The 24,445-nt window shown below is 41.6% G+C and overlaps 1 protein-coding gene across 1 annotated transcript; it reads right to left on the bottom strand.

Moving 5' to 3' along the window:
• Positions 1-24,065, bottom strand: GHITM (growth hormone inducible transmembrane protein). The gene is made up of 9 exons (XM_040320724.1): positions 23,956-24,065; positions 18,275-18,403; positions 16,181-16,280; positions 11,205-11,316; positions 6,634-6,775; positions 6,279-6,387; positions 2,980-3,168; positions 2,475-2,646; positions 1-899 (listed from the first exon to the last, which is right to left on the bottom strand). Exons 2-9 carry the CDS (start codon positions 18,380-18,382, stop codon positions 815-817), a joined length of 1,017 nt encoding a protein of 338 aa, XP_040176658.1. The 5' UTR covers positions 18,383-18,403; positions 23,956-24,065; the 3' UTR covers positions 1-814.
• Between the last annotated feature and the right edge of the window lie 380 nt (positions 24,066-24,445).

The raw sequence follows: 24,445 nt of genomic DNA, 5'->3' as shown, positions 1-24,445 counted from the left end.
TGAAGAAACAAACCTTTATTTGTTTTTCCCAAGTATAATAAATTTAAATAATAAACAGAACATTTTCAACACGCAATTTGGTAAGCTGAATCATGGTAATATGCCTACTTTTCTTTCATAAAGTATAGTCATTTTTTTTTTACAGACACCCAGTGAAGGATTTAAAAAGTCTGCACCAAAGCAGATGTTTGGAATATTTTTAACAGCTTTAGTGAACACCAAGGAATGAGTCTCCTGGTATCCTAAATTTTACACTGTATCTGCATGAAAGACCGCTCCACCACTGCAGTGAGATCTCTATCTGCATTTTTTTACTTTCAAAGCAGTTTCATAAGATTGAAAGGGATACAATTTATTGTAAGATTGGCATGAATGCTCAGCTACTGCCTCTGCAAATATGCTTTAAATGTATTGCGTGGCTATAAATTACTTTTTATTGCTAACAGAAAATTGCAAACAAATCATCTGAAGCTCAACATCCCACACAGAGTAAAAGGCATTTTTCTGAAGATACACTGTTTACCCGTGCAATTTCATTTCAGGATGTAAAATCATTTTCCACTGCACCTTTTATTCTCGGGTGCTTTTTAGAGTGGAGGAGATGAATATTTCTTAGTGCTTGCCTAAATTATAAACACGAATTGTGCGTTTTTTCAAAGTAAAGGCATCTCAGAAAGCTTCAATCAACAAGACTGGTTATACAGAACAATATAAACAAACTTGTTGATGATGTTTATTATTAACGTGTTTATGGTCCAGGAGTTGCATAAAGTGCTACAGGCAATCAATAGGCGATTATGACTGTTGTGGTGATTCATTTCCTCCTGCTCCCACCTCCAGACAGTATCATGGCTACACGAATGAAGATGTTCAAGGTGTCCATATAAATTCCCATGCATCTGCAAATGAAAATCCAATGACAGGATGAGTTACGTTATGAGATTTTAAAGTGCAAAAATATATGGTTATAAAACACATTGAATCTACATGCTGGATTCTATTATTTTAAATAAGTTCACACTGTAATCTGTATGCTATTAAAGCTTTATATCACTTAACCTGGAGGCGCCCTCTATAAAGAAGTACCTGTCACATTGCCTTTGTAAGGATATTTATCGTTGCGACAGAAATTAAAGTATTAAATAAAAAAAAACGTAAGCAACAGTGTAAAAATAAATTGTCCCCACCAGTGATTGCTGTTTGCGAATGCACGTAATCATCTCACATATGTGAGGTATCAATGCATACGTTAGATCAAGGGCAGTAATTATAGTACTTGACCTCTTCTGTAAATCTAAATTGGTAACAAAGGCTTTTAAAGCGTCATCTGTCACTGTAGCATGGGGATGCGCAAACTTAAAGTGTAACATGTTTGGTATCTATGTACTCGGCGTAACATCTTTTATATTTTACCAAATAAATTAGCTTGTCTTGTATTTTTTTTTTTTTTATTTGCATTAAAATTCAATGTTTTCCCCAAAAATGGTATCTGAAAAACAGCTGTGCAAATACTGTGTAAAAATTTGCAAAACCCACCAATTTATTCTCTAGGGCCTGTGCTTTAAAAATAAATATATCGTTTTTGGGGGGTTCTAATCGGTTTTCTAGCAAGAAATACTGATTGTTACATGTAAACAAAAGGTGCCAGAAAAGGCCTGGTCTGGAAGTGGTTAAAAAACAGACTGCAGAAGGATATGGGTGTATGCTCTGGGTCTGCCATCCTGATCGACTATTCTGTGATTCAATATCATAGGACAAACGTGTATTTCATTTATCCAAACACATTTATTTCAAGTGAATACCCAAGCCAACTTCAAAATAAAAGTCAGCAATAGCAGACGTCAGACCTCTTTGCTGTTGCTATGAACATACAACCAAAATGCTCAACCACACAGATGAGATCACATGAATAATTACAAAAAAAGAAAACAGAACATTAACTTGGCAAAGTCTAGGGCTGTCCATACATGGTGGGAATTTATTACCTGCAATCATGGGGGGCCTCTGGGGACCTTGCTGTATGGGGGGGGGGGCTCTTTGGGGACCCTGATGTATAGGGGGAGCCTCTCTGGGGACCCTGATGTAAGGGAGGGCTCTCTGGGAGAATTTATCTGTGTGTCGGGAACAAGTGCGACAAAGGCAAGAGAATTCTTGTTGGGCAGTGTATTAGTGCTCGAACACACACACTTAGACCGAATTTTAATGGTTAAAAGAATGTCAGGCAAAATGGTCGGCCCTCACGCATGTTCACTTCATCAAATCTGGCCCTCTTTAAAAAAAAAGGTTGGACACCCCTGGTCTAAAGTATTTAGTGTTCTAAAATGATATCTCACTGAACAAGAAAACATTGTAGATCAGTATTTCACATTATCATAAGTCAGCAGACCCCATTTACTACCCAGCACATTTCTACACCAGTCACTCAATGTCAATACTAGATTCGAAGTGGAAAACACAGTTTTCTGGATACTTACGAATTGATCGGGTCATATTTCACCATTCCATACATGGGTGTAGCTTCAGCTCGCTTGACAACTTTCTGTGTGTCATACAATAGAAACATGCCAAAGAGAACAAGGCCTCCATAAACAGCAACAGAGTACAGTCCAGCACCAAATAGAGATGTTGGTGGAAGGAATGCACTTCCTAGCATAAAAACAAATGACAAAATCAAGATGTGGTTTATTAAAAAAGGAAGTTGAAAGCTTTTGGTACGAGCAAATAAGTGTTCGGGGAAAACAAATTACACAAATAGTTTTTTCTGCTTTAAAACTATACAGTTGTTTTACATTAACTTGATAACCATAGCGTTCAGATATCTGTACAAGATATTTCTTAAAAAAAAAAGCATTATAGGTATTGCACACAGAAGGCAACTAGCTGATGAACCTATAACATACCATTATTCTTTATATTACTGAACATATTCCTATTGTAAAATAAGAATGCAGCAAAATGCAAAATAAATTATGTACGTACCAATAGAGGATGCCAAAACAAAACCCAAACCGATGCCAAGCGGTCCACCCATGTTTAGGAATTTTTCACTTGGTGCACACATGGCTACTGTTGACAATCCACCTACAATACCAGCTGTATACCATGCAGCTCTGATAAGTAGAGGGCCACCAAGTAATGTTAATGGCGCAACCACAGCTCCCATTACACCTGCAGAAAGACACACCATATTGTTACATATAGTTACTGTACATAGTAAGCAAGGTTGAAAAAAGACACACGTCCAACTTATGTGTGATTATATGTCAGTATCACCTTGTATATCCCTGTATGTTGTGGTCGTTCAGATGCTTATCTAATAGTGTCTGAAACCCACCGCCTGTGGAAGAGAATTCCACATCCTTGCCGCTCTTATAGTAAAGAACCCTCTACGTAGTTTAGGGTTAAACCTCTTTTCTTCTAATTTTAGCAAGTGGCCATGTGTCTCTGCGAAAAAGTTTTATCCCTATTGTGGGGTCACCAGTATGGTATGTGTAAATTGAAATCATATCCCCTCTCAAGCATCTTTTCTCCAGAGAGAATAAGTTCAGTGCTCGCAAACTTTCCTCATAACTAATATCCTCCAGACCCTTTATTGGCTTTGTTGCCCTTCTTTGTACTCGCTCCATTTCCAGTACATCCTTCCTGAGGACTGGTGCCCAGAACTGGACAGCATACTCTAAGTGTGGCCGGACCAGAGTCTTGTAGAGTGGGAGAATTATCGTTTCATCTTTGGAGTTAATCCCGTTTTTAATGCATGCCAATATTCTGCCATTGCTGAGCCCATCTACTACAAGGACCCTCAGGTCCTTTGCCATCCTAGATTGCCCAGAGGTTCTCCCCCCCCCCCAGTGTATAGATTAAATATGCATTTTTGCCTCCCAAATGCATTATTTTAAATGTTTCTACTTAGAACCTTATTTGCCATGTAGTTGCCCACCCCATTAACGTGTTCAGATCTTTTCACCTGTGAAGAAGTTATTGCCCTGCTTAGATTAGTATCATCTGCAAATACAGGGATTGCACTGCTAACCCCATCCTCCAGGTCGTGTATTAATGAATTAAACAGGATTGGTCCCAGCACAGAACCCTGGGGGACTCCACTACCCACCCCTGACTATTCCGAGTACTCCCCATTTATCACCACCCTCTGAACTCGCCCTTGTAGCCAGTTTTCAATCCATGTACTCACCCTATGTTCCATGCCAACAGACCTTATTTTTTACAGTAAACGTTTATGGGGAACTGTGTCAAATGCTTTTGCAAAATCCAGATACACCACGTTTACAGGCTTTCCTTGATTACTGCTAATGATACCATGCTCATTACTTAAATCTTGTATATGGTCCCTTATCATCCCCTCCAAGAGTTTACATACTATTAAATGTTAGGCTAACTAGATCTAATTCCCAGGGATGTATTTTGGGCCCTTTTTAAATATTGGTGCTACATTGGCTTTTCTCCAATCAGCTGGTACCATTCCAGTCAGTAGACTGTCAGTAAAAATTAGGAACAATGGTCTAGCAATTACTTGACTGAGTTCCTAAAGTACCCTCTGGTGCAAGCCATCTGGTCCGGTGATTTATTAATGTTAAGTTTCCGAGGTTTAATTTTAATTCTGTCCTCTGTCAACCATGGAGGCACTTCCTGTGATGTGTCATGAGGATAGATACTGCAGTTGTGGTTACTGAAGCATCCCGATTCATTTTTGAAGACTGAGGAGAATAAATTCAATACCTTCGCTATCTCCCCATCCTTTGCAACCAGATGTTCTTTCTCATTTTTTTATGGGGCCAATATGGTCTGTCCTCCCTTTTTTACCGTTTACATACTTAAAAAATGTTTTGATTTTTTTTTCTCTCCTCCGCTATGTGTCTTTCATGTTCTATCTTAGTCGCCCTAACAGCACCCTTACATTTCTTGTTGCATTCTTTATAAAGTCTGAATTCTGATGAGGATTCTTGTATTTTTTGAAGGCCTTTTCCTTTGCTTTTATATGCATTTTTATATTGCAGTTAAGCCATACAGGACTTTTGTTCGCTCTTTTAAATGTATTACCCAATGGGATGCACTGGCTAATGCCCTTATGTAATATGCTCTTAATGCAAACCCAGCTCTCCTCCGTGTTTTGTTCTTAAGATTTTATCCCAATTTATGCCTTCTAGCAAGGATCGTAGTTTAGGGAAGTTGGCTCTTTTGAAATTCAGTGCCTTTGTATTCCTATTATGTTTCATATTTGTGCGATTTATACTGAAGCCAATTGACCTGTGATCGCTGTTACCCAAGTTGCCCTGTATTTCCACATTCATGATCAGGTCTGTATTGTTTGTAATCAGTAGATCCAGTAACGCTTTATTTCTAGTTGGTGCATCTACCATCTGACCCATAAAATTGTCCTGCAAGACATTTAGGAACTGGCGAGCCTTACATAAATGCGTGGTTCCCTCCACCCAGTCTATGTCTGGATAATTAAAATCCCCCATTAGAACACTTCCCATCTTTGTTGCTAATCCAAATTGTAATAGGAGATCTGTCTCCCCCTCCTCCCTCAGGTTAGGGGGCCTATAGCATACTCCCAGTATTATTTTCCCCTTAGCTTCATCCCTTTGGAGCTTTACCCATTCCACCTCCTCCCTAGCTCCCTTAGTGATGTCATCTCACATTCACTTGTACATCATTGTTGATATATAGGCATACCCCTCCCCCTTTTTAACCATCTCTATCCTTGCGATAAAGGGTATACCCCTAAAAGGTTGCAAGCCAATCATGAAAGCTGTTGAACCAGGTCTCTAACAATCCCACAAAATCCAAATCCTCCTCCTACAACAGTATCTCTAGTTCACCCATCTTGTCCACCAGGCTCCTGGCATTGGTGAACATGCTACGTAGTTTAGACTACGCTTGCATACTATCCTCTTATTGGGTGTTCCGAGATTGCAACTAGGACTTACTACCATACTTACCTTGGGTTTATGTGCTTTGGTCACCCTACCACTAATGCCCCCAATACTACCGTCTGGAATATGTTCCGCGCTGACTATCTCTACCTCTGGACCCCCGTCGCCCCCCTGTCGCCTAAAAGTGTTGTGGCAACAGGTATAAAATGCTCCTAATCTGAAAGCTCTACCAGATCTCAAATCTTTTCAAATGGTTTATTTTTCAATTTATTTTGCACAGAAAAAAAAAAAATTCCCATCGCCAGGGAAAAGCATTTTTGTTATTGTATGTACATATTCAACAAGCTGCATACAAAGCTTTGATTTCATCAAATGACAACATACCTGCATATAACATCCAGGCTAGATGCTTGGAACCAGGACTTTGGTCATAAGATATTGATCTAACCAGCATACCAGCTCCAATCATCGCTGCAAATGTTGCCCCAATGGCCTGTAAGGCAAGGACATGCCAACATAAATTCAGCTATTCAAGAACAAAGTAATAAAAGCAAGCCAAGACATTTCCTAAAATGTTTGTGCCTGGTGGAGAGTGACCAACTACAAGTACATTCAACACTAGAATAATTTTTGGACAATTGTATTTGTAAGTTTGCCAAATAAATTCTGGTTAAAAGGACTACACATTATTTAAGTAAGAAATACAAAGTAATTTCCATATCTTTTTCTGTGCACTTACCATCCAGGATCCTCTCATCATGAGATTCATCAAAGCTGGGGTCCTACTAACAGCAACAGCAGACAAAGCTGTGAGACCGATGCTGCCAGCAAAGTACATGTAAGTAGACCGGATTCTATCTTTCACATACTGAGGCCAAATTCTGAAAAACACATATTGGTACAGAAACAATGAGTTTATGCTTTGTCAACCAGGTTGTTACATACAAATATGTAGTTGTGCATTTATGTATTTAGGGCTTTGTAATTAAGCCTGTGGTGCAACAGTTGTTTGCATATCTTGTTCCCTTCTTTCATGAGGCCTGGGATGACTTGATTTAGACGCAGTATAGAGGTCACAGGATTCATATGGGGGAAGATTGAATGATTTATGCATTTTTGACTTTTAGTCAATCAAGGGGTCCATATTATGAAAAGGCGAGCCGATTACCATAGTGATTACTATACAAATACGATTGCTTCAACTCCATTCTGGAAAGGAGTGGTTCCCCACTAACAAGGTCGATTAAGGGCCTGATTATGCTCATGCTGCTGAGGATCCTATCTTGGAAGGCATCCAGCTTTTCTCTACACCCTTTTCTGTTGAAGAGCCGCTATTGATATATTTGTCTTGCAAGTTTTTATCTTTCTTTTGGCAAGAAGCAGTGTGTTTGGGTGTTGGTGGCGGTGTCCGAACCAGTCATCTCCACACACATTTTTATATGGACTTTATTATTGTTCAATTACATTTAATGTTATGAGTGATTTAGTACCCATATAAGCGCTGCACCATTTTCTACATATGCTTTCTGGAATTGTCTGTGCGATCTAAAACACAGATTGGATCAAGTTTATCAGTGGACACAATGGTTGTTTCACGTCTTCAATGAAGCAATTTTGATGGACTATATGAAAACGATTTTTTGTTTGACGTATTCACTGAGCACTTTACGATTATTAACTTACAGTTTAAACATACACTGCTTAAAAGAATACTTTGAAAACACATCAGATCTCAATGGAGAAAGATATGCTGGATATCTATACTGATATGAACTGGGTAATGTGTTAGGAATGAAAGGATAAAATAAAGAAAGTATTCAGCGCTGAAACAAAGTGAAATACAAAATATACAATAAGAATGCTTGCCAGCACTTAGAATAAATTCAAATAAAACATCCCAAAGAAACGTGATATAAAAAGTGCAGCACAAAAAATTAATAATAATAATAATATGAAATAAGTAAATAAAGTCCATAAGTGAATAAGTGAGAGAGAAATCCAATCATTTCATATACAAGTGCGAATCCAGAAAAGTGACCAGAGTAAAGATCCTCCACCAGAATATAAGGATGGCCTCTCACCTCCTTACTTCGACCTCCAGGAGGTCACAAAGTGTGGTATGCAATAACACAGGTCCTGGTATCAAGGGTCAGCAGGTATCTGATATCTCCGGAGATTTCATCCAGATACCTAATGGCAGTCAGGGTGCCATTGTCTACCCTGTAAGGGGTCTGTGCGTCCCCAGACCATTTGTCTCCCCAGATCATTACTGACCCACTAGAGGACGGCAGGCGGTCATGCCACACTGAAGTCGTTTTCTGATTATTTAGTCAGACATTCACACCAGTGGCCTGTTGGAGAACATTTTGTAGGGCTCTGGCAGTGCTCATCCTTTTCCTCCTTGCACAAATGAGCAGATACCAGTCCTGCCGATGGGTTAAGCACCTTCTACAGCCCTGTCCATCTCTCCTAGGAGTGACTGCCTGTCTCCTGGAATCTTTTCCATGCTCTTTAGACTGCCTTGGGAGTTATTTTAACAAAAAAAAGCTAATAAAAAAAAGTGTGTATGAAGTGATGGAGAGGAGGCAACTTGTATTTGAGGGCAGGGCAGTGGAGTCGGTAGATAAATGTTCCGACTCCTCAGTTTTTTGTACTTCCGACTCCTCTGTATTAATATGAGAATGTATTTTATACATTCCTTGAGGGAAAGAAACGCAACCTACCACAGGACTACTGGCTGGGAAGCCAACAGTCTACTGTATTGCACAGTTTAAGCAAAAGACAAACACAATGAAAACAACGTTTTTTATTCTAAAACATGATTTTCCTAGGAGAATCCCATAGTCATGTTTAAAGTTTAAGCTAACAATCAGAGTTTGCTGTCATTTAGCTAAGGCTATAAAAACTTGTCGTTTTTCCAATGGTTTACAGCTTCAGTCTTGAACTATTGGCCCTCCATTCCCTTCACTTATACAAGTGTCTCACTCTCTAGTCCTGCAAAAAACATATTTATTTAATCCCTTATCAGTGAGAGGCTAGGTTACACATGGGCGCTGCGTTCCCTGTAACAGCAGAACACAACACTATGGAAAGTATAAGTATTGCAGCTCCTAATTGTGCGTTGCGTGCCATATAGTGAAGCACATGAAAAGCATGCTTCTTCACGGTCACTTAACGTGTTCGTTTTGCGGTTACGTGAGGCACTTCATGCATTGGTCTTTATTCTTACAGTAGAGAAGTCATTAATTATAACTTTTTGTGAATTGGGACATTTAAACTTGCTTTTTTTTATTTTTATTCCAATCTAAATTTAGTAGGAGTCGGTGCATTGTTTGCCGACTCCAGGTACCCAAAATTTCCTCCGACTCCACAGCCCTGTTTGAGGGTGTAGATCCATTTTCATCCATTGCAGAGATCCTCCTTCACTTCATGTGGGGTCACGGATAGAGTGAACAAAAGCTATCCAACAGAGTGACAGGCCATAATAAACTATTTTTTTAACTGCAGAGTGGGAAAACGGTTGAGGATCCCAAATTGGTTAGTATTGTTTTTTGGTATATCACAAAAAATTGAGAAGCTATACCTATGATCATTCCAGAAAGTGAAAGGTTTTCCAGATTATGCTTACGGGAAACCACCTGGATTTTTACTTTAAACTCCATGTCACCCAATGGGCTAAATGTGGAATTGGAATTAAACACCCTTATATGAATACTGCTCTTCCGGGGTTCAGCTTAAGTTCTTGGGAAATGTATAGGTGTATGTATATAAATATATATGTTTATGTATGTGTATGAATACTAATCTTGTGTATATATGTTCTCACAAAATCTTTTTGTCATCCATTATGCCTCCATTAGAGGAGGGAAGATGGTTACACAGAGAGATAGAGATGCAAGTAGTTCATTATACAAGAGGTAGTTCCCAATCAAAATTATTTTCCCCTCCCTCCTCCTGTTATATTTAAAGTTTATATTTGTCTAAATATCTCCATATGAAACACATATGTAAAGCAAATCTTTATGCAACTATAATGCAATTATACAACTGTAATTTATGGGAGAGGAAAGTAAATGTGCGCATATTGTATATATTATATTAAACCAAAATAATAATTCCCTTTCTTATTGGGAGTATTATGCTCTCTGTCTCATGGTCGATCCCTTAATTAGCATAATTAAGCATATTCAAAATTATTAACTTCTTTTTAACATATTAGTGTTCGCTGGAAGCAGATACATCTTTATAAAACGGTTTTTATTACAATCTGTTAAGGAATCTATTATGATGTTTTATCTATTAAGTTGCTATAGTCCCATCGCTGTAACCAATGCCTACAAGTACCTTTTGCCTTCCCTACCCATGTTCCCTCAAGAGACAGGGAAGGCATCACCATGATCACGTCTCTCTTCCCACAATAAATTGGCAAGTTACTAGCGAGTTAGTGGACATGACCTGAGGAAGGAGGCCATGCCTCCAAAACGTATTGTGTGACGTCCTCACCCCCCCCCCCCCAAATCCCTGCTCGTGTGTCTTCGAAGAGCAGCGCCGGCTGGACCGGACTCAAGCGCATTAGGATCTCCACATCGAGCGTGGTGGTGGATAGCCTCGGATGTGCTGCCAGCATCCTGGCAGCTAGGTTGAACATCCACGGCTCTCCCTTCCATCGGGATCCTGAAGTGGTTATAGGAGTGTGGCCACAGTGCAATCCTTATACTGCATCTATCTTCACACAATGCGAGTTTGACCATTGTAGCATTTTTAACTTTACCATATTAAAGCAGAGTTACACTAGGGTGGCTTTGCACACTTTTCATTTGTGTTTGGTCACTAGAACTAGAAATAAAATGGGAGAAAGATCCCTGCAGAGGTTTGTCTTCTAAAGAGAACGCGTTTGTGTTCAGCTAGATTTTATCCCTGTCACCACCAAAATTTGTACGTGTTAAATTAGTATTAGCATTTCTGGCCTAAAAATTATAATTTGTACTGCACAACTCTTTATCTAACCAATATTTGTATTACAGTTCATTCAGGCAAACACAATACAATCCATGTTATTGTTACACACCCTCTGGTATGTAAAAGTGATCAGACAACTTCTACATTAAAGAGCCAGGAGATCAAATTTGTAATGGCTATATTCCCACTGCAATGACATGTGGTACACATCTTTAGTAGCCAAAGGGAAAAAGTAATCAGACTGCATGGGATTAGTGCACCTAACTCTTTGCATCCAATCTATCGTTTCTCTATCAGCTTGATAAAACATTATTGTGAAATATCAGGTCAACTTTGCTAAAAAAGACTTACACTGCTCTCTCAATTGCACCAACTTCATTGGACATCCCAAGCCCATAGTAACACAATGCTCCAAGACCAACAGCAGCACCTCCAGCGACAATTAGTTTACCTGTTGCGTCAACTGAAAGACAAGAAAGAAATATATCTGAACTCAGTGTTAAAAGATGTCTCCCAAGTTATAAATGCAGACAAAGGGAATAAAAAAAAATAAAAAAAGGCAGATTTTAACAGGATGGATTTTCCCTAGCAATTCTAGAACTGAGCATATAGTAAGCTCACTTAAAGCGGGGGTTCACCCAATTTTTATTTTTTTAACAGATTGAGGCCAATTGTGGGAAGCACAATCGGGTGTTTTTTTTAAAACAATGCAGTACTTACCGTTTTAGAGATGGATGTTCTCAGTGGCTTCCGGGTATGATCTTTGGGACTGGGTGTTCCTATTTGATTGACAGCCTTCCGACGGTCGCATACAGCGCGTCACGAGTTGCCGAACGTCGGTGCGGCTCTATACGGCGCCTGCGCACCGACGTTCGGCTACTTTCGGAAACTCGTGACGCGCTGTATGCGACGGTCGGAAGGCTGTCAATCAAATAGGAACGCCCAGTCCCGCAGCCCATACCCGGATGCCACGGAGAACATCTATCTCTAAAACGGTAAGTACTGCATTGATTTGATTTAAAAAAAAAAAAAAAAAAACACCCGATTGTGCTTCCCACAATTAGCCTCAATCTAATGTTAAAAATTGATTTTTTTGGGTGAACCTCCACTTTAACATTTCTGTCACCAATGGGCATCCAGGACAGATGTGCACAAAAACCATCCCTTCTGCTCTATGTTCAACACACCAGAACCACAACCACTCTGCCTTCTATCGTGTTTAGTCAGTAGGGGGCTTGCATTGTTGGGGCTGTTAGAGGCACAGCTGTGCAGACCCTCTCTCCTATCTCTGCATGTTCTGCACTTTGCAGGACGGAGCGGTCTATATGACAGCTCTACCTTGTAGATTAGTGGTATCCCTCCATGCTCACGCGCAGAAACAAAAGCATATGCAGGTTGCCCAAGCATATGTAAATTGTGTTCGCACCAAACCTGTGAGGTATTGCAACAAATGTTAGAGGGAGAGCAATAATTATAGTGCTCGACTTCCTATGTAATTCTAAACAGTAAAAAAAAAAAAAAATGTATGCGTTGCCTATGGAAATTTTTAAGTATCTTAGTTTGTTGCCATTCCACAAGCGTGCGCAATTTTTAAGTGCGACATGTTAGGTATCTATTTACTCGGCGTAACATCATCTTTTACCAAAAATTGTGTTATATATAGTGTTTTTTTATATAAAATTAATTAACCGTTGGCCGACCAGCCGCTGCAGTTATACTGCGGCAAGCTGGCTTGGCTGCGTGAATTTGTGCACTAGCTTTTGTGGGCATGCGCGTGCCGATCAGTGTGGGAGCTAATCGGCGTGCCTGGCGGATCCAATGTCTGCTGGCAGCCCGGCACCTTTTCCCCGGGGATTTGCAACAAGGCAGATCTCCGTTCTGACGAAATTACACTGAGATATTTTTTTTCTGCTATGCATCTCATTTCTGCCAAGTATAAAAAATAAAAATCCCTATATTAATTATATAGACAACCTCTACATTGCCATTTTACCTTTGCGGTCTAAAAACACACGAGAAAAAAAAAGGAGGAAAGGCAAAAGTCACCGCACGTTCATATACAGTCGAGACAAAAAAAAAAATTATAATTTAATATCCTATTCAAAAAAAGCGAGTCAAGTATCTCCTGGAGTCCTTGTTTGGAGCAAAAATATCCAAAAGACTTCCCTTCTAAAGTCATCTCAGCCTCTTCTAGGGGTCACAACCTTTTTCAATTCCCTCTATTTGTACTAGGGTGGTGTCACCCCCATGAAACTCATTGAAATGTCTAGCAACACTAGTACCATATTCTTTCTTTATGTCATAGACATGATTGTGTAGGCGATCCCATAGCCTTCTAGTTGTGCGAACCACATACTGTATTGCACACATTTTACATGTGATCAAATAGATCACTTTCCTAGTATTGCAATTTATGCTCTGGAGAAAAAAAAAAACTACCAGCAGCATGGACAACGATTGGCACCACACTTATGCGTGCCAACAAACAAGCCTTGTTCTGCTTTGTTTGCTGGAACTAAATTCACTTGGGGACAAGGAATTTGCCGATGCTCGCTGTGACACAGAATTTATCCCCCCCCCCCCCCAGACATTTTAGCATAACATACATCCTCATGCAGAATTGGCACATAATATTCCACAATTTTCTGATTATATTGTATTCCAAACTGTATGAGGTTAAAAAGATTGGGGTTCTAATTTATGTAAGCTCACATCTCGTCTCATAGCAACTTCTCCTTAGGGGTAGATTCTGCTATCTCAATTGCCCCATTTATAGTATTGGGCTGGTTACCCCTGGCAAGAAACCTAGAACACATACTATCTCTTGTTGGAAATCAGTCTCCTCACTGCAGATTCCGTGCACCTTAAAAACATTGTTCAAATGGTATACCTCGTGTCCCATGACCTGGGAGTCCACACGTAGGAACCCTCCAAACATGTGGACTCTGAGCACCCAGGTCATACCAGTTGAACAATTTTTTAGGGAGAGGTGAGGGGTTTGCTTTCTAAACTTGATACAATGCGTCCCTCCCTGCTAGACAAAACTACATCCAAAAAGAGAACGATGTGTCACTCAAATTTCCCATAAATTAGAGGTTTAAATTATTTAAAAATAAATCATCTAAAATGTACCTACGGATTTGAAGCAGATGAACAGATCTTCAATGGAAAAACCTGATTCTAGACCGAAAAGGATTGTTATCTCCAAAAATGTGCACCCTCTCCCATCAACCCATGTACAAGTTGGCAAGAGGGTGAAAACCAGGCACCCATGGCTGCCCCACATCTCTGGAGATAAAATGAAAAAAAAAAAAAAAAAATACTCAAGAATATATTCTCTGTGTAAGGGGGAGTATCCACTGTCATGGTCCAGATAGTTTTTTACCACCCGCCCAAGGCATGTGGTATGGAGGAGTACAGACTGGACACATCACAGGTAATCCATAAATCCCTCTCCTCCCACCTCAGCTGATCGCATAAATTCAAGAGGTGTTTAGTGTCCTTCAAATGACTAGGCAATCTCTTAACTAACGGCTGTAGTTGGCAATCAACCCAAAGACCAAGATTTCCATTTAAAAAGCCTATTTCTACCAATATAGGTCGACCAGTGAGGGGGGGGGGGGGTTAACCCTTTGTAATGACAATGGAAAAGTCCTGACTCAGAGCCTTTAGTGCATTGCATACATCAATAGCAAGATTGTCATTATAAATGAATCCCTTATTAACACGAGATGCTAATCTAGCAAGCTCCTTTTCAACACTTCGGAAATAAAACCAAGGATTTTCCCCTTGAGTTCACAGGGTAGAAATCTGACTGCACCCTAAAAAGAGGCCCCCACTGGTAGAGTATATCACCCCCTCCTGACTGCTGTCAGATTCCCCCTGCAGATCCTCAAGATCCTTGTATATATCCTGAATATAGGGATTTTTATTATATATACACTTGCATACATTTTTCGCTGTATTGAACATGTAGGGGGCATTGTCTATCATCATTTGCTTTAGTTGTGTGCAGGTTCCCAGGAGGTGAGACACAATTGTATTTCTTACCTTTATTTAGTTTTAAATCTTTATAGGTATAATTATATATATTTTTGCAGGGTGAGCTTTTTTTCACTTTGTGCAGAGCTTACAGACCCTTGCGTTTTTTTATTAAGTTTTTTTTGTAGCATATGTTGCATATTCTCATTTTTCCAGATTTTTTTGTTTGTGTTTGTTTATTTTGTGGAGGATTGGGTTTACCAGAAATGGTTTGCCGTTTACTTTCAAATGGAAACAGCCGATTGATGTCCCTGGACTTGTCCGCCTCATCATTTACACCTGTTTAATCAGGTGAAAATGTTGAATGTATGCGTGTATGGTGGTTATGCCCAGTATGGTTTGACAAAGCACGCATTAACGTGTGAAACGAGTCAACCTTTTTTCCCCCCCGCCAATATGCTTATTGCCTGTTTTTGCCAATAAAAAACTCTTGATTTTCATTGCATGGGTGTGCTTGATTTCAGACACCACTACAGCCAGTTCGCCGGGAGCAGCAGGACTGCTTTTAACGCAGTGCTGCATCGCAAAAAATGGCCTGTCATTAAGGGGTAAATCCTTCCGGTCCTTAAGTAAAAGTGTATTTTTTTTAAATTGCGTTTGAAAAACCCCAGCGCATACATACACACACACACACTTGGGGGTTATAAGTAAGAAATACAAAATTTACTTGTAAACAAAAAGTGCCGGAAAAGGCTTGGTCTTCAACTAGTTAAACAAAGCACCAGCCGACACTTTTTAGACACTTGCAAGTAAGAGACTAACTACTTAAAAGTTTTTCAATGGTTCCTTAAAAACTTTAATTGTTCTGACGGATGAACATTTTGCCCCAACATTTTCATGAGTGTTGGATACCTGTCTATACCAGCTTCTCTCTGCCCAGGTTGTACCTCTGTCACCTGTGTCTGTGTACAGAATTCTGGCTCTTACTGTAGATGCTGGCTTTCTCTGTGTGCGTTTTCCAGCTCACCCTCGCAGTTTCTTGCATGAAAGAGCTGAGGCTGACAGCAAGAGAGGCCACACAGAACACTGAATAGCTATGATAAGTGCCAGAATTATGTACAGAGACACAAGTGACAGAGTGAAGGGCAGAGAGCAGAAAATCAGACAATACTGCTGAAACAGTTGGATCCTGGAAGACCTTGCATGCCTCAGAACACTGTAAAACAAACCATTTGTGAACCAGCAACTAATTGTTATTCTCTACTGCTGCAAGCGTTTAAAGATAAAATGGGGGGTCTAGTGACAGGTTCTCTTTGACACGATGCGACTTTGCAGACATTACTCACTACGAGCTGCTGTTTTCATCGATGGCTCAAAAGCAGCCTCCTTGATCTCTTGACGTGCAGATTTACCACGTATTCCAAATCTAGCTTTAGTTGCATAACCCTAAAGAAACAGAAGCAAGTCATTAATGCGTAATCATTAAGGAATGTGTTACCTCAACATTTCATATTCCTGATATGTGCTTGCTGTACCATGTTCTTAAATGAAAATGTATCATGTTCTCTGAGTAATACTTCCTTTGTGTGAAATACCTGGTGTTCCTGCAAGTCACTCTGCTTTCCTCATGAAAACTGACCACATTGTGCTCTCATGTTTAGTGTGGTCAGTTTTCTTGTTGTTCTGGGAATTAAGCTTGCTCTTCCCCAATGATTAGATTTCAGCAGACACGACCCCCCCCCCCCCTCCCTCCCAGACATTTACTGGAAAAACTGTTTGCTGCTGTATATCTTCCCCCACCTCTCCGAGCTCCTTGTGAAGCTGAAAACAGAGGGAATGTGATCACTTATTAAAAATAAATACACTTTTTTTTTTTTTTGTATGTATACACAAATGTTTTGACTTCCATCTCTATTTTAAACTGAATTGGTTGTTTTACAGGGTAAGAGCCCATTCACAAAGGGGCAACACGACTTCCAGCACGACTTTGGGAGGAAACTTGGACACGACTTCAGTATGAATCATCAGGCAACTTCAAGTCGCCTCCAGGACAGTACAAGGCAACTTCAAGTCGCCTCCAGGACAGTACAAGGCAACTTCAAGTCGCCTCCAGGACAGCACAAGGCAACTTCAAGTCGCCTCCAGGACAGTACAAGGCAACTTCAAGTCGCCTCCAGGACAGGAGGCTTTCCAGTGGCCAATCAAACAACAATCAGCTCTGTGGGAGGGAGGGGTTTGCCTGAGAAATGTATGTTCTCTTCCTGTATTGTTGCTTCAGTTAAGACAGTGACCAGACTTCTGAGGCGACTTCCATTGAAATCAATGGGTACAAGTTGCCTAGAAGTCGGATTGAAGTAGTACAGGAACCTTTTCTGAAGTGGAAGCGACTTCAGTAGTGTACATTAAGACGGCTTCCATTCATTTTCTCGACCGCGTGACTTGGGGCACCTTGGGCCTTTAAGTCGTATACCAGGTCGCCGCAGTGTGAACCGGCTCTATGAGTTCACAATCTTTTAAGGAAACAAAACATTTGTTTTTTTGTCTATATGCTAATTATACACACAGTATTCCTGAAAAGCCCCTGGTACTGGATCCATCTCCCCACTATAAATCTGCAGCTAGGGTCTTACACCTCCATCCCCTTGCCAAGGGAAGTACTGACAGTTTTGCAGTGTTCTTATGAGATTGTTTTGACCAGCACCACACCAATGCACACTTCCACATTTGACGACACACAATACCGCAGAATATTGTTTCCGACGCGGATTAGACTATGCTATCCGCTGCACACCTCCCTATTATTAAAAAAAAAAACATGTTAAACGTACCTCCTCTGTGCAGTGGATTTGCACAGAGCAGCCCGGATCCTTCTCTTCTCGGGTCCCTTCAGCTCTCCAGGCTACTTCCTCCTGTCGGGCACCCAAGCCGAGTCACAGCTCCGTGCATCCATTCAAACAGGGAGCTGTGGCCCAGCCACACCCCCTTTCATTTCTCATTGGCTGACTGACTTTGACAGCAGCGGAAGCCAATGGCGCCACGCTGCTGTATCAGCCAATAAGGAGGGGAGTCCTGGATGGGGGAGACATTCCTACAATACTGCTGGAGCTAGAAAAACCTCAGCCAGGTATTAGGGAGGCGGAGGGTGGCTGCTGCACACAGAAGGCTTTTTATCTTATTGCATGAAGATAAACTTCCTGACTTTACAACTGCTTTAAAGTGTTACTAAACCTAGAACCTGCATTTACTATTAAAGCCAGACACAGCCAGGCATCCAGTATTTTCAGACAAAAGCCAGTGATGGCGGTACACATACTCTTCTCACAACAGCTGTACTAAAAAAAGTGGTTGAACTTTAATATGGCAGATTACCAGCCAATGAATGATAAAGTGAACTTCTTAGATGTAAAGAACAAATTATACACGATAAGACACACTCTTACCTGGTTAGGTTGTATGAGCCATTGGCTTGTTTTCAAAGGAGAACTCCTAAGAGCTGGGCGGACAAGGGTAGGAAGGCCCCTAAGGCATGCCAGCCTTGCAGCAAGCATCTTGTATCAGTCAATGAAGATCTAAAGCAAGAAAAGATAAACGTGTTTGTTTTTGGATAGAGTAGGTTTGTATGGATGTCTGGTAGAATGTTTTATTGATATTTGTTTACATGAGCCCACAGAGAGATTTGCCCAGTCTGTCCCAGTGACCATTGTTACTGGGTCAGAAAGTGATGGGAAATTCAAAATGTTTGTCACTGTCACCAGAAGAACAATACCAGACTGCGTCCAATGGAAAGTGTAAATGGGATGCTCCCCTCACTTCTTACTGCATCTCTGGGACAGGAGATTAAAGGGTCACTAAAGGAATTTTTTTTTTCAGCTAAATAGCTTCCTTTACCTTGCTGCAGTCCTGGTTTCATGTTCTCATTGTTCGTTTTTGCTTTCATGTTGCTGTAAATCCTCTCTGTTTTGGACACTTCCTGGTTGCCTGTTTCCTGATAACCACAGTACTGGGAGATTTCTCACGGTGGTCACTAATCAAGGAGCTGTGTGTAAAATGAAACTGGATTGGTGCTGAGGAGTTTTAGACAAAGTATCACTGCTCTCTATTGGCTGACTGCCCTCTAGTGGCTCTCTGTACATCAGAGAACCAGCAAACAACAGCAAAAACGAAACTACACTGCAGGCACATTATATGATTGTTTTTTTTATCTATTTTTAATCATTTTTAAAAGGAATCAGTTAACTATTATGTCTCTATGCCCTGTAAACAGTCATTTCAGCTAAAAAAATTTTTTCCTTTAGTGACCCTTTAAAGGTGTAACTTTAGGCAAAGTGGGCCATATTCTCAAAGAATTACGCCGGCGTATCAGCAGATACGCCGACGTAAGTCCGAATCTAAGGCCGTCGTATGTTTAAGTGTATTCTCAAACTGAGATACACTTAAACATGCCTAAGATACGACGGCCAGCGCCGTTGTATCTTAGGCTGCAATATCTACGCTGACCGCTAGGTGGCGTTTCCTTTGCGGTCAGCGTAGAATATGCAAATTACTAGTCACGCCGATTCACAAACGTACGCTTGCCCGTCGTAGTGTTTTTACGTAGTTTCCGTAAGCGATACGCGGCGTAAAGATAAACATGCCCCCTAGGTGGCGTACTCAATGTTAAGTATGGCCGTCGTTCCCGCGTCGCAATTTGAAAATTTAACGTCGTTTGCATAAGTCGTCCGTGAATGACGCTGGACGCCATTTACGTTACCGTCAAAACAAATGACGTCCGTGCGACATCATTTAGCGCAATGCACGTCGGGTAATTTCCCCGACGGAGCATGGGCAGTACGATCGGCGCGGGAGCGCGCCAAATTGAAATGATCCACGCCCCCTACCAGGATCATTTGAATTAGGAGTGCTTGCGCGGGTGGACTTTACGCTACGCCGCCACAAGTTTACAGGTAAGTGGTTTGGGAATCAGGCACTTGCCCGTTAAACTTGCGGCGGAGTAACCTAAAGGAGATACGTTACGCCGCCGGATATCTACGAGAATCTGGCCCAGTGTTATTTCATTTGGGATAGAGTGGAGGAGGATTAGACAGCCTGTTAAGTCTTTATTGCTATATTATTATACAGGATTTATATAGCGCCAACAGTTTGCGCAGCGCTTTACAAGATTGGGGAAGACAGAACAATTACAATACAGGAGGAATCCTGCACACAGGTTTTCTCATCTTCATGCATAGAATGGTTAATTTATGCCTGCTGAATACGGGTCACAGGAGTGCAGAACGAACTGCACTCCTGTAATCGATAGCATAAACATGGCCAAAAGAGCTTTGGCCACAATTCTCCTTTACCCACTTCAACCCCAGAAGGTTTTACCCCCCTAATGACCAGGCCTTTTTTGCAATACGGCAGGCAGGTGTTACTTTAACTGACAATTGCGCAGTGGTGCAACACTGTACCCAAATACAATTACAATTGGTATTTTTTCCCCCTCTGCGGTTTTTATTTTTTGCACTAGAAACAAAAAAAAAGCTGACAATTAAAAAAATAAAAAATAATTTTTACTTACTGCTATAAAACATAACCAATAATAAAAAAAAAAAAAAAAAAATATCATATTTTTTCCTCAGTTTAGGCCAATATGTATTCTGCTACATATTTTTGGTAAAACAAATTCCAATAACCGTATATTGATTGGTTTGCACAAAAGTTATAGCGGCTACAAAATAGGGGATAGATTTATATTTAAATGTATTATTGTTTTGTTTTTTTTCATAATTGTCGCAATTTTTTTGTTTATATAGTAAAAATTAAAACCGCAGAGATAATCAAATACCACCAAAAGAAAGCTCTACTTGTGGGGAAAAAAAGGGCATCAATTTTGTTTGGGTACAGCGTCGCATGATCGCGCAATTGTCAGTTAAAGCGACGCAGTGCTGTATCGCAAAAAAATGGCCTGGTCATTGAGCAGCCAAATCTTTCTGGGCTAAAGTGGTTTAAGTGGAGGTCCACCATAAAAAATAATAAACAGCCAAAAAGGCTATAAAAAAAAACAAAAAAAAAAAAAAAAACACTATACTTACCAGAAATGGCTGTTACTAGGCAGATCTTCCTAATCTGCCCCTTCCTTGTCTGGGGTGCTCCTCGGTAAGGATGAACTCCTGCGTGTTTGCATAGAACACGTGCAGAGCTCGCCAGGAAGTTGGCACCCGCGCTGCTCTAATCAAAGCCAGGCAGACATTGTCCATTGCTCGGCTGCAGAGATCGGGAACTGTGATTAGCGCAGCGCCGGGTGCCAACTTCCTGGCGGGCTCTGCATGTGTTCTATGCGAACACGCCGGAGCTCATCCTTACTCCTCGGTCTTGTCCTCCTCGCGTTGTCTTCTGGGGAATGGGGCGCGCTGACTTGTAGGAACTGTGCGTCTCCCAGAAGTCTGCCGCCATTCACAAAGCGACGCGCGACTCACTCATGCGCAGTAGGAAATGGGCAGTGAAGTCGCAAGGCAAAGTCCATGTGCAGAGCCTGCCAGGAAGTCAGCGCTGCGCTAATCACAGGCAGTGAGACGATCTCTGCAGCCGAGCATCGGGACAATGTCTCCCTGCCCGTGATTAGCACAGCGCGGTGCCCACCTCCTGGCAGGCTCTGCACGTGGACTGTGCGAACACACTGGAGCTCATCCTTAGTGAGGATGGTGGCGCCGGGACCAGCCACGATCGACCTCGGGCGGCTGGCATTGCAGGCAACCTGGACAGGTAAGTGTGCTTCTTAAAAGTCAGCAGCTACAGTGTTTGTAGCTGCTGACTTTTAAATACATTTTTTTAAAGCTGGCCCCCCGCTTTAAATAAAATAAAAAACTCATACAATCCCATATACGCAATCCTTCACCCACATTTGATCCAGAGAAAGGCAAAAAAAAACAAACATATTAGCTGGAACGCAAAATCACTCTGTTCATCTCTGACAAAACAACAATCTGCCTTGTTTACATCGGCAGACCGCAGTTCTATCTCTCTGGGGAGCAATTGCATCCGCCGGACCTGCCGATTGGCTCCCCCTCTGGCCAATTAGCGTCCACAGTATCTATTGGACGAAGTGACATACAGGTATATATGTGGTGGGCCGTCTTTAAGTGGTTAAAGTAGAACTATAGTAGAGGGTTATAACCCGTTATTTGCCATCTGTGTCTTATTGGGGAGATTTCCCTTCACTTCCTTTCCCACAGCTGAAACAGGAAGTGAGAGGAAATCTCTCAAAAGTGAGGGAAACCCTCAATGTCACCAGAGTCCCCTGAATGAGTTTCTTGTTTAACCTCTTCCCGTCCAGCCTATGGCCGATTTACGTCCGGGAAGTGGTTTTGAAATCCTGACTGGACGTCCATGGACGTCCTGCAGGATTTCGGGGCGCGCAGCGATCGGTGATACGGGGTGTCAGTCTGACACCCTGCATCTCCGATCTCGGTAAAGAGCCTTCGGCGGAGGCTTTTTACCACGTGATCAGCCGTGTCCAATCACGGCTGATCACGATGTAAACAGGAAGAGCCGTTGATGGCTCTTCCTCACTCGCGTCTGACAGACGCGAGTAGAGGAGAGCCGATCTGCGGCTCTCCTGACAGGGGGGGTTCACGCTGATTGTTTATCAGCGCAGCCCCCCCTCAGATCGCCAGACTGGACCACCAGGGAAGCACAGGGAAGGGGAAAAAAAAAGGGGGCAAAAAATAAAAGCATAAAAAAAATGATGCCAATCAGTGCCCACAAATGGGCACTGATTGGCACACATGGGTAAATCAGTGCCGCCCCACAGTGTCCATCAGTGCCACCCCACAGTGTCCATCCATGCCCAGTGCCCATCTGTGCCACCCATAAGTATCCATCAGTGCCGCCCATGAGTGCCCATCAGTGCCGCCCATGAGTGCCCATCAGTGCCCATCAGTGCCGCATACCAGCGCCGTCAATCAGTGCCACCTCATCTGTGCCCGTCAGTACTACCTCATCGGTGCCCATCAGTGCCACCATATCAGTGCCCATAATTGAAAGAGAAAACTTACTTATTTACAAAAAAATTAACAGAAAAAAATAAAAACTTAATTTTTGTTCAAAATGTCTTTTTTTAGTTGTTGCGCAAAAAAAATAAAAAAAATAAATCGCAGAGGTGATCAAATACCACCAAAAGAAAGCTCTATTTGTGGGGAAAAAAGGACGCCAATTTTGTTTGGGTACAGTGTAGCATGACCGTGCAATTGCCATTCAAAGTGCGACAGTGCTGAAAGCTGAAAATTGGCTTGGGCGGGAAGGTGCGTAAGTGGTTAAAAGCGGGAGTTCACCCATTTATTATTTTTTTTTTTTTCTCCCCTTAGCTTCCTGCTCGTTTTCTCTAGGGGAATCGGCTATTTGTATTAAAATATGAGCAGTACTTACCCGTTTTCGAGATGCATCTTCTTCCGTCGCTTCCGGGTATGGGTCTTCGGGAGCGGGCGTTCCTTCTTGATTGACAGTCTTCCGAGAGGCTTCCGACGGTCGCATCCATCGCGTCACTCGTAGCCGAAAGAAGCCGGACGTCGGTGCGGCTCTATACTGCGCCTGCGCACCGACGTTCGGCTTCTTTCGGAAAATCGTGACGCGATGGATGCGACCGTCGGAAGCCTCTCGGAAGACTGTCAATCAAGAAGGAACGCCCATTCCCGAAGCGACGGAGAGGATGCATCTCGTAAACGGGTAAGTACTGCACATATTTTAATACAAATAGCCGATTCCCCTAGAGAAAACGAGCAGGAATCTAAGGGGGAAAAGTGCTCTCTAAGGGTGAACCCCCGCTTTAAAGGACTTCAGCTCAATTCCTGTTCTGGTGACAAGCCATCATTTGGGGTTTTCTGTCACTTCTGGTGATAATAGTAAACAGGACAAATATAAAAGACACAGACAGCAATGACCGGGGATCTAATCCCTCTCCCCTCTGTCCAATACCAGGAGAACACTTGTCTTTAGTTACACTTTCAGGGAAGTGCTATTAGAATCCTCCTGAATGTTAGCTGTGATAAAGCCCCCACACTGTAATCACACTACAAGGTATATAATGGACACACAGCAGTATAACATGGGACTATCAAACACAGCCCGCAATCTATACAATTACCTCTTATTCTACACGGGACCCGATCTACAGGAATACACAAACGCACGCCACTTCGCCGCACTGCCCTGACGTAACTACCCTGCAACCTTCCCGAACTTTCCCAAAGCACAAGTTCCGCCGCACAGGGCATGACGGGAAACGTAGTTTTAATTTACTAACCAGCGGCCTGGAGTGAGAGAGAAGGGACAAACTACAAACTACAACTCCCGCGATGCCTTGCGGCACTAACACCCGCCTGCTTTGTGAAGGTCACTGCGCTGTGTTATGATGTGTGTTACACAACCAGTCCCGCCCTCTTCTGCTTAGTATTGCTGGGACGTTTCAGCAACATAATATGTAATACTGTAATACTATATATAGATATAGAGATATACATCTCTATATCTATATAAAAAAAACATAACATTTACAATAATAAAAATGATAAATATATGAATACACACATATATATTATATATCTATATATAGCTATATCTATCTAGATATATAT

Source organism: Rana temporaria, chromosome 8, assembly GCF_905171775.1.
Source record: "Rana temporaria chromosome 8, aRanTem1.1, whole genome shotgun sequence".
Lineage (NCBI taxonomy): Eukaryota > Metazoa > Chordata > Amphibia > Anura > Ranidae > Rana > Rana temporaria.
Note: the sequence above shows the minus strand (reverse complement) of the source record. Positions and strands in the feature narration are given on the sequence as shown.

Bases quoted from the DNA above. Each gene is read 5' to 3' on its own strand.
- GHITM (XM_040320724.1), bottom strand. From the start codon at position 18,382: ATGCTTGCTGCAAGGCTGGCATGCCTTAGGGGCCTTCCTACCCTTGTC. The intron at 2,647-2,979 runs GTACGTACATAA...TTTTTATGCTAG, and splicing joins TGTTTTGGCATCCTCTATTG to GAAGTGCATTCCTTCCACCA. The intron at 900-2,474 runs GTAAGTATCCAG...TTTCATTTGCAG, and splicing joins AAATATGACCCGATCAATTC to ATGCATGGGAATTTATATGG.